This window comes from Crotalus tigris, unplaced genomic scaffold (genome assembly GCF_016545835.1).
Source record: "Crotalus tigris isolate CLP2741 ecotype Arizona unplaced genomic scaffold, ASM1654583v1 scf7180000017855.1216408, whole genome shotgun sequence".
In the NCBI taxonomy this organism is placed as follows: Eukaryota; Metazoa; Chordata; class Lepidosauria; order Squamata; family Viperidae; genus Crotalus; species Crotalus tigris.
In genome coordinates, this window is record NW_024096677.1 from 220,543 (window position 1) to 237,534 (window position 16,992).

Sequence of the window (16,992 nt, forward strand, 5' to 3'; positions counted from 1 at the left end):
ATTGGTAAATAGTATTTAAATATATTAAAGAATCTACTGGAGTTGGGCAGGCAATATAATAATTTAATTAGGAATATTTCTTCTATACTGATGGTTGCCTACAGCATAGAAGAATAATATACTGCCACTAGAAGCATTAAATCTATTTTTGAGTATTAGCAGCTATATTTATCAATTTCACAGAATGAACTGTTAAGGGATAGTGGAATGGTGATCCCTATACATAAAAAAAGAATATGGATATTGCTATTATTCAACTATTTATCCATTCATCCATTCCAGGTTAATGGCATTGTGAGGTACCTGGCTAAATGTCCAGTCCATACTGTGGTTGGGGCTGTGTGGAGTTGCAGAAGCAACAAACATCTCATTGAAAGCCCATGATGATTTACACGGCTGCTGAAGTTTGCTTTACAAAAAATTATAAAAAATGTCAACAAATTTCCAATAGGATTTAAAAAAATAAAAGAAAAACAATAAGTACAAATTTTGCAAAAGTGATGATGATATTTGCACAGCAATAATACAAATAAATTATTTCCCTTCCCTCTTGCTTTTGCTATTTTTTTCAATTTGCACATGTACACTCCACCCACCCAACCCCCCAAAACAATTTGGTTCGGCATGAACCAGTATAGGTTTACTTCCCCCGTACAGAGATATTAGTTATGCTACTTATATACTATACTGCTGATCTCTGTAAGTTAAAATGTAGTAAATGTGAATCAATTAAAAAAGCAATAACTCACTAAAGTTATTACAATACAAAGAAAAGTTGTAATAGCAGTGATAATGAAAAATAAAAATAATAATGGAATTAAAATAATAATGCCATGTAAGCATTTCAAGTGAAATAAATTAAAGATGGCAAGAACCAACTGTTAAACTAAATACTCTTCAGAGATGTTGTATCTCACGGGTGTCAAACTCGATTGTGTCACGTGACATATCATGACATACCATGATGTTTTTTGCCTTTGTGGAGCTGGGGTAGGTGGAATCTGCACGTGACACATACAGCCCACGGGCGGCCAGTTTGACACCCCTGCTCTATCTTATCTCAGTAGGTCCTGGAACAAAACCAGGTTGGAACCATAACTGGAAAACATTATCTCCTGTGGCCTCCCAGTCCCCTTATTTTACAAAATTTGCTTTTTTTTTCTCTGTAAAAAGGGGTGTTCAACTGCTAATTATTCCAAATATTGATGATAATCTATAGCATCTGCTGATCTAATAATAATCAGAAAGCTAATGAAATATTTTTGATTCTATATAAAATAGGTTTTGAAAAATCCTGAGAGGTTCACATATGATGGTTGGTGAAAAATAACCTTGGGATACAGGAGGAAAAGCCAGTCAAGGCAATCGTTACACAAGAGAGATTTCAGCATGCAGCAGGAATGGGGACCGGGCAATATCTTGGAAAGGACCTTCCCTAGTTTTGTGGAAAGTACAAGACAGTGGGAGAAGGGAGAGATGTGCTTTCAGACGTGCAAGCTGGATGCCATGCTCTTGAGGCAGTCCAGATGAGAAATGAAAACCATGAGTATTAACACTACTTCTGTTATAGGTAGTCTTTAACTGATGACCACAATTGAGCCCAAAATTTCTGTTGCTAAGCAAGACATTTGTTAAGTGAGTTTTCCCCCATTTTATAACATGTCTTGCCACAGTTATTAAGTGAATCACTACGGTTGTTAACTTAGTAACACTGTCAAGCTTGAAGTGCGTGCACAATATTGCTGCCATTACAGCTTCTTAGCTTGCCAATGCAATCGGGGGGGGGGGAGGAATAGAGTAGAATAAAGCTGGAAGAAACCTTGGAGGTCTTTTAGTCCAGGGCTTTTCAACCAGTGGTACGAGTACCACCTGTGGTACATTGGCACCTGGCAGGTGGTACGCGACCATCCTAGAAAAGTGGTAGCGGGGGAGGGGAATGAGCTGAACCGGTGGCAGCACTGCACAAGCCTGAGCGAGAGATGGCTGGAGCTGCAGGGCTGTCAGGGCTCAGCTGAAGCGCCAGGATCAGCGCCAGGCTCCAGCTGGAGCTCGGCACTGAACCTGGTGTTTCTGCTGAGCCCAGAAGAAGCGCCGATCAGCTGGATTGTTGCAGCATCCCCACGGTCTTGTGATTTACATTCAGATGTTTGGCAACTGATTCATATTTATGACGGTCACAGTGTCCCAGGGTGATGTGAAGTGACCAAAACCTGCTGCAACCACCCAGCAGACGGGGGGAATAAAAACCAAACACCACCCACCCCACCCCCGCTGCCAATCCTCAACAGAAATGCTCACAACAATGAAAACCTTGGACCAGGAGGAAGAGCGCTGCTGGGAGGGCAGGCAGGTGTCTTGCTCGGCTGTGGCTCGAGGGGGGCACTTTTTCAGTGCCATTGTAACTTCGAACAATCATTAAGCGAACTGTTGTAAGTCGAGGACTACCTGTACTTTATCACTTTTTTTCCTTTTTTTTTTTTTTTGGTCATCATGTTTTTGACACCTTGCTAGGCGACTGGTGGTACTCGGATATTGCCATATCCTAAAAGTGGTACAATGGGTGAAAAGGTCGAAAAGCCCTGTTCTAGTCCAGCCCCCTGCTCGAGCAGGAGAACCTACACCGTTTCAGACAAATGGCTATCCAGTCTCTTCTTAAAAACTTCCAGTAATGAAGTGCTGATGATTTCTGAAGGCAAGCTGTTCCAGTGGTTAATTGTCCTCACTGTTAGGAAGTTTCTCCTTAATTCCAGGTTTCTTCTCTCTTTGATCGATTTCCAACCATCGTTTCTTGTCTTACCCTCTGGTGCTTTGGAGAATAGTTTGGAGCCCTCTTTTCTGTGGCAGCCCCTCAAACACATCAGCCCTTTTCCAATCATTAGGTACTGCCCGGTGTCCCAGGATTTTTGAAAGATATGGTGCAATGGTTCTGAGATAACATCTGCCAGCTCCTTCATAACTCTGGGATGTAATCTGTTGGGTCTCGGTGATTTATATTCGTCAAGGTTGGATAGGAGTTCTCTTACTATTTTCTTGCTTATTTTAATTTTTATTTATAGTTGGGTCTTTTGCAGTATGTTGGGATTTAATTTCTTTTTTGTGTGAAAACTGATGCAAAAAATGAGTTAAGCAGCTCTGATTTCTCCCTATTGCCTGTTACTTCCTTGCCATTTTTTCTCTTTAGTGGACCTACAGTTTCCTTGACATTTTTCTTGTTATTAATATGTTAAAATAAACTTTTTTTGCTACATTGACAGATCATATTCCTGTGTGAATGGAGTTAGCCATGGAAAAAGAGGAGAGAAGATCTTGGAGGCTGAATGAGAATTTATTTAGACAAGAAATGAATGTTCAGAAACTTAAAGAGTATTTAAAGGAATATTTTATTTTAAATATGCATAAGGGAACTCCAATGGCAATGGTATGGGATGCAAGTAAAGCTTATATGCGTGGGGTTCTGATACAAATGAATAAGGCTTATAGACAAAAACAGATGCAAAAACGTAAGGAGTTGGAAGATGAGATTAAATTAAAAGAAAAAGTTTTAATTTTGAATCCTTCAGATGAGAAGGCAAAGGTATCTATAAATTTGCTTAAATCACAGTTTAATATGTTAATGGCGGACCAGACTGCAACCAATTTGCTTTATATGAAACATAACACATTTTGCAATGCTAATAAGCCAGGGAGATGGCTGGCTTATCAATTGCGGAAGAAACAGAGGTTGAGAATTATAGATAAAATAAATTATAATGGTAAATTGGTTTTTCAGAAGGAATTGATTAAAAAATCTTTTTTAGATTATTATACAAAATTATATATGGGCAAGAAAGTACAGGGTTTAGATATAGATAAATATTTACAAGATGCTCATTTTCCTAAGTTAACAGAAGATCAGAAACAAGAGATCAATGGACTTATTACCACAGATGAAATCATTATGGCAATTAAACAATTAAAACTAGGTAAAGCACCGGGTACTGATGGATTGACATCAATTTATTATAAAACTTTGATAGATGAGATGATAGAACCTTTAAAGGAACTTTTTAATAAGATATTACAGGGAACAGAGACCCCCCCCCATCTTGGGGTAGGGCTTTTATATCCTTGATCCCAAAAGAGGATCAAGATCTTACTTTACCAAAAAATTATAGACCTATATCTCTTTTGAATGTAGACTATAAAAAAATTTCAAAAATTTTAGCTAATAGACTTATGATTGTATTTAATCAAGTAATACATATGGATCAAACAGGTTTCATAACTGGAAGATATATGAAGAATAATGTTAGACAAATTTTCAATTTAATAGAATATTTGGATAAGAACAATCAGATCTCTGCAGGATTGATTTTTCTTGATGCTGAGAAAGCTTTTGATCAGTTAAATTGGCAATTTATGTTAAGATTGGTTGAGGAAATGAATTTTGGAGATAAAATTTTACAGGCTCTTCGAGCAATTTATCAAAGACAAACAGCACAACTTATAGTTAATGGAGGTTTATCTGAGGTATTTCAAATTGAAAAGGGGACTAGACAGGGTTGTCCATTGTCGCCTTTGTTGTTTGTTTTAATTTTGGAAATCTTGTTGATTAAAATTCGTGAATCATCTAAAATAAAAGGAATAGAGATTAATAAGAATAATTATAAATTAAGGGCTTTTGCAGATGATTTGGTTGTTACTTTGTCTCAACCAACTTATTCAGTAATGGAGTTGTTACAATTGATAAATCAATTTGGACAAGTCTCTGGTTTTAAAGTTACCGTAATAATAATAAGACTAAAATATTGCCAAAAAATATGACTAATTTGGATAAGGAGACTTTAGTTAGATTGACAGGCTTTGAAGTTGTTAATAAGGTAAAATATTTGGGGGTATTTTTATCCGCTTCCAATGCAAAACTGTATAAAAATAATTATGAAAGGTTGTGGCTTAAAGTACAAAAGGATTTAAACGATTGGAAAAAGTTGCAATTATCTTTGTTGGGGAGAATAGCAGCGGTCAAAATGAATGTTTTGCCAAAGTTTCTTTTTTTATTTCAAATGATACGTATTCTGAAGAAAGAGGCAAGTTTAGATGAATGGCAGAAAGGTATTAATAAATTTATTTGGGCAGGGAAAAAACCAAGAGTAAAATTCAAAATTATACAAGATGTACAAGAGAGAGGTGGATTCAAGGTACCGAATTTGAAATTGTATTATGATGCCGTGGTTTTAACACTGATTAGTGATTGGATTAATTTAACAAATGTAGATATACTCCTTTTGGAGGGGTGGGATTTATTATATGGATGGCATGCCTATTTAATTTATAATAAGAAGGTGGATAGGGCTTTTAAGTCTCATATTTTAAGAATTTCTTTACTTCGAGTTTGGAAGAAATATTATAGAATAGACTCAAGAATTCCATTATGGGCTATCCCAGGGCATGCAATAGAAGGAATAAGGAAAGGAGTGAAGATGGATAGTATTTCTTATAAACAATTACTTAATTGGGATGGGAAGAATTGACAATTGAAACATATAGATGAATTAGCACAAGAAAATATTATTTATTCGTGGTTTCAGTATAGACAATTATTGGAAAGGTGGAAGATAGATTATAAAGTGGGTTTGATTAGAGAGGATGAAAACTTGCTGAAACAAATTAAAGATCAAAGCCGAACTCACATAAAAAGAATTTATGGTGTATTAGTGGAATTGGATTCAGAAACAGAATTAGTTAAAGATTGCATGGTCAAATGGGCTCAAAATTTTGATGAACTGGTTTTATTAGAAACATGGGAGATAATTTGGGTGAGGAATGTTAAATTTACGCAAGCTCAAAATTTACGGGAAAATTTTTATAAAATGTTTTATAGATGGCACCTTGATCCACAAAAGATGTCTCGTATGTATTCAAATTTGCAACCTAAATGTTGGAGATGTGGTTGTCTGGATGCAACATATTATCATATTTGGTGGTCATGTAAAAGTATAAAAGCTTTTTGGATAAAGATATGGTGGAATATTCAAAAATTTTTTAATAGAAGGATAAAATTCACTCTACAATTGTTTTTGTTAGGTATTATTGTTGATTGTGATGATAAAGAAATTATTTTAATGTTAAATTTAATCACAGCGGCAAGGTTGTTGATAGGACAATATTGGAAGAAGGAATTTTTGCCTACTTTGGAGGAATGGTTTTTTAAAGTTTCTTACTTATCTGAAATGGCAAAAATTTCGGCTTATTTGAAAGATCAATCGCAAGAGAAATATCTCTTGGTGTGGAAAAGATGGATAAACTTTATACAGTATAAGTATGATATTAAAAGATATTATTTAGCTTTTGAATAATTTATGTTTAAGTTTAAGATAATAAGTATTTTTTATTATATATATATATTTAACTTAAAGTACTTAAAAATTTGTTGTTTTTTTTTAATGTAATATTTGTTTGAGGTTTATTTAAGTTTAAATGTTTTGTATTTTTAGTTCTAGTTAACCCTGTATTCAGCTCTGGGAAGACGGGGGGAGGGTTTCTGGGAGGGTAGGGAGGCACTGGGAGAGGGATTTTATTGTAAAATTGCAAAAAATTTTAATAAAAAAAACTTTTTATTGTCCTTGATTTCTGTTGCAAGTCTTTGTTCATTCTGAGCCTTTGCTTTCCTGACTTTATCTTTGCATGTTCTGGCTGTCAGCTGATAATCAGCCTTGTTTATGTGTCCCTCTTTCCATTTTTTGTACTTATCCTTTTTTGTCTTTCAGTTTGTCAGAGAGAGCTTTGTGCAGCCATGCTGGTTTCTTCTTGAATTTTTTGTTTTTCAGTGGTATTGTGCTGGACTGGGCTTTTATGATCATAGTTTTCAGAGTTTCCCATGCTTCTAGCGTTGTTTTCCCCTTTAGGAGTTTCGTCCATGAAATCTTTCCTAGGTTCTCTGAGTTTGTTAAAATCAGCTCTTTTGAAGTTTAAGACTCTGGTTGGATTATTTTTTATTGCTTGTGTTTGCATTATATTGAATTTTAGCATGATGTGGTCACTTTCATCCAAGGTTCTGACAACTTTAATTCCCTCTATCACTTCTCCTCGATTAGTAAGAATTAGGTCCAGAATAGCTTTACTTCTAGTTCCCTTATTTACCTTTTGGGTAACAAAGTTGTCAGCTAGGTCGGTTAAGAATGTGTTTGATCTCCCACTCACTGCAGAGTTTGCCTCCCATTACTACTGTGGTTTTGCTTCCTACATACATTTGTTAACTGGTTGGCAAAGAGTTCTTGTATTTGTTCTGGTTGGTTGGGTAGCCTGTAATATACACCTATGGCAGGGTTTCCCAAACTTGACAATTTTAAGGCATGAGGACTTCAACTCCCAGAATTCCACAGCCAGCAATGCTGTTTGGGAAACACTGACCTATGGCAATGTCACTTTTTCCCCTTTTATATTGACCCATATATATTCTGGAGGGATTTTATCTTTGATCACGTGCATTTCTATAGATATGTAGTGTTCTCTTACATATAGTGCAACTCCCCTTCCTCTTTTTGTAGTTCTGTTTCTTTTGAACAACTTGCATCCATCCATTAGTACATTCCAATCATGAGTTTCATCCATCAGGTTTCTGTAATACCAACTATGTCATACCTGCCCTCATGTACTATTGCTTTTAGTTCACCGTTTGTTCCCCAAGCTTTGAGCATTTGTATATAAGCATTTAAGACCTTTATGTCTTTCTGTGGGTATGTTTCCTGCATCTCCTGATTGTTGTTGGAGTTTTTCTTTTTTCTCATCACTCTAAACCTCATTGTTTGATTTGTTTTCTTGGGATTTATGACTGGTTTTGTCTTCTAGAGATTCTAAAGATTGGTCAGCCTTCCCTCTCAATTTTAGTTTAAAGCCCTCCTGATCAGTTGGGCCAGTCTTTTTCCGAGTACATTTTCCTGTTTTCGTGAGGTACAGTCCATCCCTTGCCAAGAGTCCTTCACATAGAAAATGAAGTCCATGGTCCAGGAAACCAAAGCATTCTTGCCAACGCCAACCCTTTAGCCAGTGTTTTATTTCTAGAATTCTTTTTTCTCTCAATGGGGGTTGGCATTTTGTTGGGAATACTGATGAGAACACTACTTGTGCTCCTAGCTCCTTAACTTTATTGCCTAGTTGCTTATAATCTCTCAATGTTGTACTCAGATTCTTTGTTGTGTCATTCATTCCGATGTGAAGGAGGAGAAAGGGTAGTAATCTGTGGACCTAATTATTTTAGTTAGGTTCTCGGCCATATCTTTGATTTTTGCCCAGGAAGACAACATACTGTATCTCCCTGGTTGTATGTCTAGACTGCAGATGGTTGATTCTGTTCCTTTGAGGATAGAATCTCCTATTACCAAGTAAGTTCACATCTAATGCATGTTTAATTGGGTGTTCTTTGGACATAAGCACATACATGGAACATGTATTGCATACCACAATAGTATCAGTTACCTGCTCCATGATTTTGTTGTTTGAAAATCCCTCTTTTTTTGTTAGTGGGTGTGCTTTCCTGTTAGCTTTGTTTCTTTCTTCTGTTCCAGTTAATTGTGCCTATGTTTTTTCCTATCCTTTATTCTGCCTGTTTGTGCTAGTTTTCCTACCTTGTTGTTTATTTAACCTTCTTACTATTATGTTAGTTTTATTTATTCTTTTCTTCCCTCTATTTTTAAAAAGTTTTTGACCTCCAATTCCTCCCTACCTTATTATTTAAGATTTACCTTGTGTCAGAATCCAATTATATTTCATTTCTATCTACCTACTCTGATATAAAGCCAATTCTTACTCTCTTCTGGATTCTGTCATACTACGGAAGGGGAGGAGGATAAGCATGGGGGTTTTAGGACTCTCACTTCCTTCATTAACTACAAAGTGACCGGTTGTTTATTCTCTTCGAGAGGACTAACCATAACAATGCGGCCATCGTCTTTCATGCTACTCCCTGTGAAGTTCTTTGCTGGCAGTGAGGGAAAAGTGGGGGGGGGGATGCAACGCTTGGAATCTGGAAAAAGAGAAAAAGAGTGATCATGCCGACGGAGCGGACTGAAAGATCGAATCGCCCGGAAGAACTGTGGGGTGGGGGCTGCTTGGGAACACTTTAAAACAGTGAACAGTGGAAGAGGATTCCCCAGATCCTGTCTGGCATGCCTGCAATCAGTTTCTCTTAATAAAGATTCCTGTTGGAAGAGACATTCCAAGAGTTCTGCCTTCTTCAGATGTAAAATTGAGGTGGGTCCTTACACCTTGTTAAGATTTGCCTCTTTATTAGTCCTGTTCTTCCTTGATTTCTAATTTTCTACTCTTGTCCCTATTATTTGCCTATTTATTTTGGTTTTGTTTTCTGTCCTGTATTTATTTTTATTCTTTACTGGGGTTTTCCCTCCCTTCCTATTGAGACCTCAAGCTTAAATGTTGCCTTCATTTCCATTGCTCGCTGCTCTGGCCTTTTGTTGTTTTCTCTGCCAGCTTCCTTCTGTCTTTTGGTGCTTCTCTCTGCTCTGGTGAGGCCTACCATGCAGCTTTCCATTTGGCTCAGCTCTGCTGTTTGGTCTGCTTCTCTCAGCTGGTCACTCAGCTTCAGAGAACAGAGCTCTCTAGCTTCAAGCGTCTCTGTTGCTGCTGCTGCTGTGTTTCTCCCCTCCTCAGATTTTGCCACCACCAATTTCTCACAGCTGATGGATTGCTGTAGGCCTTTTGTCCTCTGACAGACCAGGCTAGCAGGAGGCGGGGGAGGGGGCTGATCTCGCTGGGGAGGAACACTGATCCAGTCCCCCACCTGGGGCAAGTCTCCACTAGGAAGGGCTGCGTGGCTGGAAGGAGGCAGGGAGAAGGCTGTGGTAGTCGGGCTGCCTCTAGTTTGCTGGGCCCTCGGTTGGGCTGCCTGGCTGCCCCTTGAGCTGGCTTGCCTAGATTGGGGTGTGGGTCTAGGCAATTACTGAATATGAATACTGAATAAAAGAAGGGGGAAAGGGGAATGCAAACTCCAGACAACAAGAAAACCAACCATGTGAACCAAGGATGTTTCAACAGGTACCTATCAACAAACAAAGATACTTTCCCATAACAATACTTTAACACTTGAATAGACAATGTGATCTACACTAATAAGGGGAGGGAGAATTCTATTTTTTAATTATAGCAGTTTATGTGGGAATAATCAAAGCTGGTTTTGCTTTCTATCGTGCCAAAATGATGTACTCAATAATGTTTGCACAAAGAGATTGGATCGTCTTGTTGATGTTTACTTGGTTGGGTTCATTAGTTGGAACCTTGACAAACACAGTTGTTAGGTGAATTTGGCTTCCCCCGCTTTTTTGCTTGCCAGAAGGTCACAAAAGGTGTTCACATGACCCCAGGACACAGCAACTGTTATAACTATGAGTCAGTGTCAAGCATCTGAATTTTGATTATGTGACTATGGGGATGCTGCAAAGGTCATGAGTATGAAAAACAGTCATGTCACTTTTTTCAATGCTGTTGTAACTTTGAATGGTCATTAAACAAACTGTTGAAAAGTTGAAGACTACCTATATAAGGTATTACAACTATTATAACATATTATAACCTCTATTATAAGAATAGAATCTTGCAAATCTGAAAGCACCTCCCCCTGCCCCCAACCCTTGCCTTTACTTTCCAGGGAACTAGGAGGATGCCTTCTGAGATTTTAACATGTCTTCTTTCCTGCTTTGAGCTGCGATCTCCCATTGGCTGCAGCTCTTCTTGTTTTCTTACTCACCATCACATCATGAGAGAGATGTTTTTCAGGACCTTTTCAGGGACTTTTGAATTATATACCTGGAGGAATGGAACAAGTAGTTTCCTACTTTAAAATACTAATAATTAAAAATTGGGGGAGGGGGGAAATAAATACTCCAGTACTGCTTTCTAAGATTTTGATCAGCAAACATACAGACTAAAGCAATGTCCAATGTATTATCCATAGAAGAACATAGCTAAGAGCTTGATTAAAAGTTGCTTACCTCCCAGCACACTTTCTAACAGGAAGCTCAAATGCTCTGACAACATTAACCAAGAGTTTTATATCACCATCTGAGAGATTCTGTGCTGTTATTTTCTTCCTCTCTTTTCGCCTTGGTTTTAAGGGTCGCTTTGCTTCGGTCAGTGTAAAGAGGCTGACGCTCAAAAAGCTACCAATAAAAAAACAGAGCTAAAATATAAAGGTTCTGCAGCTATAATTTGTCATGCTAACATTGTATAATAACTATGATTTCTAAACAATAATAATTCTATAAAATGCACTGGTTTGTATATGGATCTCAAAACCAACCATCTACAGAGAAGTGAGAATGCAAATTGACATACCCTGGGCCAGCAGAACTTAGAAAGAAGAAGGCAGAGCAGAACAAAAAGAAAAACCAAGAGTGAAATAAAGTTCAGTGGATGTGCAAACAATCGATTATTTGTATTACAACTTGAAATATACAGATAGGTATCACATAATTCATGGCATGAACAACCCAAACCCTCACTGAGGAGGGAAAAGAAAGATGAAACCAAATTAAAAATGTCTGCATGGTAACATAAAATATATAGAACTGTCCTATATGCATCAAAGATCCCACTACATTTAGTGGAATTCACTTCCAGATAGATATGGTTTGAATTACTTGGTTAAAAAGGAAAGAAAGAAGAAATAAAAGCAGGGGTTGGAACCGAATGGGGGAACAGAAAAGGTTTTTGAGGGAATGAAATGTGCTGACAAAAATTTTAACTAAAGCTCCTGCCAGCCCTACAAGGTAGATCAGACTAAGAAATCAAGATAAATGGAGCTTGAGTCCATTCCCAAAAAACTAACTTGAAAAAATGTCTCAGAAAAGCTTCTTCTTGTTTCACATAAAGATACAAGATTCTGTTGCTATAACTTTACAGTAAAAGTAGTCCTATCCTACATGGCATTGGTTTCTTAGTCTGCTCTACTTTGCAGGACTGACAGTAAAGTATGGTACATCTCTTTATGGCAGTTTCACTCTGGCATGAGAGCTCCCTCTTTCGGGTATATGTCTCGTATTCCACTGAATTTCCATTTCTGCCTTTAATGTTGTTAACTGCCCACCTTCCTTCAGTTCCTTGCCTAGCCCTTCTTTTACTTCCAGAGATAGCTGATATCATGGGTTCTGTATGTGACATCATGCACATCCTTATGTTACTTATATGGTAGTGTTGTCACAGCTACTTCCAGATGGCTTTGTCCAGAATGATTGTGGAAATACATTTTTTTCCACACAACCTATTTCACATTGTCATCATGAAGCTCCAATTATCTTCATGTTTTCAGAAAATGTAACTGAAAATGCCAGCCAAAGATAGATTAAATGTTATTCCATTAAACATTATTGAAACAAAACTAGAAATAAGTTTGCTTAGAAAGTGACACAGCCTCAAATTAAGCAAGGTTTTCAGGGCCCCAATTGCACTTCTGAAAAATATTTAAATTAAAACACTTCAAAGTAAGACAAAAACATGTTACATCTGAAACACGTTATTACAACTTTGAGCTAGCCTTATATTCTCTTCCTTACCCAATAGTAGGGATCTCATCTTCATTGACCAAGTCAGAAAGAACAAAATGATGCTTTGCGATCAGGAAACGATTAATTACTGATTCCCTAACCTGAAAAAAAAGGAAAATAAAATTATCTTAAATCTAAAATTACTCAGTTGCTATGCTACTCAAATTAGCAAATCCATCAATCCATCAGAATAGAGCTGGGAGGGACCATGGAGGTCTTCTAGTCCAGCCCTCTGTTCAAGACATGTGACTCTCCAGTCTCTTCTTAAAAACCTCCAGTGATAAAGCATCTACAACTTCTGAGGGCAAGTTGTTTTCTTCCTGTTTTCTTCTAAAAGTGACATGTTTTCATTGGTCTTCCTCTTTAGGTTCTATATAGGGTCATTTTTCAGAAGCTGTTTGTTCCCTATTGTGTTCAATTGGGATGTATCAGTTTTCTTCTTTTTATCCATATATGGGATTTTTTTTAGAAGCTGTTTACTCCTTGTTGTGTTTAATTATAGTGTAGTTTTCTTGTTTAAGTTGGGAATTCACACTTTGTTCACTGAGTTTCAGAGTGGCTAGAGTTGCTTCTACATCCTTTACTTTTTCTTCTAGTAATTATATGTTTTACATTGGATACATATATAGTTTGAATCTTCTGTGAGCATAAGCTCAAACATATGAAATATTTTGCAAGTCACTATAATGTCAGCCTCTATTTCTATTTTTTTTTGTTAAAAAATTAAAAATCTTTAACTTAAAGACTCATTTAGGGCTAAAACAATCAAGCAAAGGTATATAGGATGAAAAATTATTCATTCCTAATCCATTCTTTTATTTTCTACACTTTTATTTTCTTTTATTTATTTTATAATCTTTCTTAAAAATAGAAAATAATCATAAGCAAGTAAGATGTACAACTAGAGTGACGTACAAAAGCAACTGAAAAGATAGGTTAAGCCAATGTGCAGTTTGACCCAGATACTGAAATTAGGAATGAATCTGGTCTGCAGTTTTTAAGGACAAAAATCTATTATTCTCCATCAGGATGGATGTAGACTCCACTGATTGGGTAATTTAATCCCACCTGCTCAGACTAAGACAAAAAAACTCTGCCACGCCTCCTTCTGGGTGTGACTTCCCAGTTTTTGTCTTAGTCTCGTGCTCAGCAAGACGCTTTTCAGAAGGCTCCTAGCTAAGTTTGATTCTTTCCTTTTTTCTTTTAGGCTATTCAATTAAAATTGGATACTTTAAATTCAAATTGATTAACAATTAGATTAATTCGGCTTTCACTTCCAAATTAAGAGGATTGCATTGGGGGGGGATAGGGACTCTGTCCTCCCTCCCCTGCAGCCCGTTGGGCTTTGAAAAGGAGGCTGCAGGCTTCGTTCGTTAGGGAGCTCTCGTTCCGATGATCTGTAGCCTCTTTGCGATTCCGCCAATTCAGCTGGGTAGCGGAGGTCGGCCTTTCAACTGGGAGACCTCCTGAGTGATTTACTTGCCTCGAGGCCTTGAGGGAGAATTCCTGACTGCAGCTTTATCTGGATCGCAGCAGGGGCTGCGCTACTAATCGCAAGTGCTTGGGGACTGGGGGAGGAATCCCAAATCAGCCTTGTATTCCCCTGCTGTGTAATTGATTCTCCTGTTTAAAATACGACAGGGTTTTGCTTCTCCAGGCCTTAAGGCCTGGCAGCCGCCATTTTGACCGCATGGTCTAGCGCGGCTGCTTCTAGAGGTCCCACGTGGCGGACGCCATTTTGGAGGCCTAATTGAAATTTTTGCATAATCATTGGCAGTTATTCCTGCATTATGGCGGACGCATAGTTGTTGCCTGTGTCACTTGGTCTGTGAGCAGACCTGTTCAGGGGGGGAGATATTTTTGTATCCACAGGAGTTGTGGTCAAACTTGAGGGGGCTACTCCAGGTGTGGGCCTTGGCTGCATTTGAGCAGACCAAGGTGTTATTAACTGGTCCTAAGGCCTAGAAGAGAAGAGCGAAGAGATTCTTTTATTGTCCACCTGTTTCTCAGTTTAGCCCGTGACCTTTTGTCACAAGGCCTGTACAGACAGCATTAGAACACTGTCTGGCTGTTCTTGCCATTGCCTTCTGTTCAGAGCGAGGATCGGTTTTCCATCTCTGACTGTGATCTGCGTGTTGGGTTCCTCCCCCCATTTCTAGGTACTACTGTCCAGGAATACCTAGCCAGCAATGGCAGACAGCTCCTCGCCCCAGGCTTCTCAATCTAGTGTCCCCCCCGCTCAAGCAAAGCGCAGATCTGAAGAATTGGACATGGGGGGGGGGAAGAAAAAAGCTAAAACCAAACATCTGTCTTCCAAAGATACTTCCAAATCAGCCGGGCGAGAGGCCACAAGGAGACACTTAGCATTGGAGAGAGAATTCTCCAAGGCACAAAGGCTCAGATCCAGTGGGACTGAAACGGTTTCCCCCGCCCCACTGGATACTCCTTTGACAGAACCTCAATTTGAATCATCTCAGGATGCCCCAAGACCTTGGTCTCCTCGGGGGGAAACCGAGCAGGTAGGTCCTCCTCGCTCCTCTCCTTCATCAGCACACCAACCACCTGAGACCAGGTGTGCCTCAACGGAGGTTGGGGTCAGTTCCAGGGACCAAGGGGAAATGTGGTCCCAGGCTCAATTCCAGGCCTTCATGCACCAAGCATTCAGGCAGTTTATGTCATCAACTGAGAGTAGCCAGGTGCAGTCCCATCCTACTCCTCCCGCATCTATTCCCCCACCTCTGGTGGAGCGTGACACTAGACCTAGCTCTGCTGTTTCGGAGACATCCTCACAATTAGGGGAGGAGGGATCAGTGGAACTGGGAGTTGCAGACACTCCCTTGTCTGAGGAGGAGGATCCAGCTCCTGAACAGGTGACCTCTTCCGGGCTTTTCGATCCGGCCATTTTTCGATCACTCCTCGTAAGGGCTATTGACACGGTAAAACTTACCTCAGCCCAGGAGGAGACTCCTTCTTCCTCATCCAACCGGGAAGCCAACCCTCTGTTTGCGGAAAAGGTCAAGGAGGAACCGCAGATTCCATGCCCACTAGTCTTCAGGTCTACGGTGGAAAAGCAGTGGGCATCCCTTGCTACCACTCCTTCACAGAGCAGTTTAGACAAGAAACTTTACAATGTCTCTTCTTCTTTCGCTTCTCTTCTAGAAGTCCCATCTGTAGACGCTCCGCTGACCTCTCTGTTCTCCAATACCGCCGTCCCGGGGGACATGGCTGAATTCTTGAAGGCAGAGGACAAAAAGTTTGAGTTCTCTTTTCGTAGAGCTCACCAATCTTCGGCTTGGGCCATAAGGGCGGCAACCTCATCCTCCTTCTTTGCACGCTCGGCAATTATGTGGTTGCAGGAACTCCAGACGCTCATTCCGCCGGATCAGGTCAGAGCGCACCAAACAACAGGGAAAATAGTGGCAGCATCCGAATACATTGCGGATGCATCCTTACACTCGGCTAGATGTTCAGCCAGATCCATTGCAGCCTCAGTGGCGTCACGTAGGCTGCTCTGGTTGAAGCAATGGCGCACGGATTTAAAGGCAAAGTGGCGCTTAGCAACATCTAGGTACAGTGGCACCCACCTTTTTGGTCCGGTCCTAGAGCCTCACATCATTGAGGGCAAGGACAAGCGCAAGGCGCTGGCCCATCCCTCTAAAAAACCAGATAGACGGCCCCAACAGGACTTCCGTAGGCCATCATTCCGTCCCAGCGGTTCCTGGGATTGGAGACAGCCCTTTCGGGCAGGGCAGTCCTGGGATTGGCCCAGAGGCTCGCGATCCTATTCTTTCAGACAGGATCGGCAACAGGACCGCCAGAGTAGTGCAGCCAGGGGTCAGTTCCAGACCAAGCGTCCCTTCAGGGGATCAGGCAGTCGTCCTTACAGGCGGTCCAAGTGACGCCAAGGAGGACTATCCCATTGGGGGTCGACTGGCACTGTTTTACGACGTTTGGGAAAACACAACCACAGACGCCTGGGTCAGAGAGACCATAAGATAGGGTCTCTCCCTAGAGTTTCGATCTTCTCCCCCAGATCGTTTTATACAGTGCCCGGTTTCAAACAATACATCAAAAACACAACTAATCACAACAGCCATCGCTCATTTATTAGAGATCAGAGCCATAGAAAGGGTTCCTCAGGAACAGATAGGGGAAGGGTTCTACTCCATCCTGTTTGTAGTTCCCAAAGCCTCAGGCAGTTGGAGGGCGATACTGGACCTAAAGGGTCTAAATTACTTCCTCATTTACAGGAGGTTCAAGATGCAGACCCTAAAGTCCATCTTGGCAAGTATCAGGAAGGGGGATTTCCTTTCCTCCATCGACCTGACAGAGGCTTACTTACACATTCCGATCATCCAGGAACACTGCAGGTTCCTGCGGTTCTGTTACGCACACAAACACTACCAGTACCGGGCTCTTCCCTTCGGCCTATCCTCGGCCCCGAGGGTCTTCACAAAAA

The 16,992-nt window shown here is 39.8% G+C and overlaps 1 protein-coding gene across 7 annotated transcripts in view; it reads right to left on the reverse strand.

Annotated features, from left to right (window-relative positions):
* Positions 1-16,992, reverse strand: part of CC2D2A (coiled-coil and C2 domain containing 2A) — a 226,121-nt gene that overhangs the window by 49,230 nt on the left and 159,899 nt on the right. For 6 of the 7 annotated variants that reach the window (XM_039343481.1, XM_039343479.1, XM_039343477.1 and 3 more), the window contains 4 exons: positions 12,543-12,634; positions 11,326-11,340; positions 10,983-11,150; positions 304-409 (listed from right to left, as the gene is read on the reverse strand). In XM_039343481.1, coding sequence (XP_039199415.1) covers positions 304-409; positions 10,983-11,150; positions 11,326-11,340; positions 12,543-12,634 — 381 coding nt within the window. The remainder of the gene's footprint in view (positions 1-303; positions 410-10,982; positions 11,151-11,325; positions 11,341-12,542; positions 12,635-16,992) is intronic. The other variant, XM_039343478.1, reaches the window with a different exon arrangement.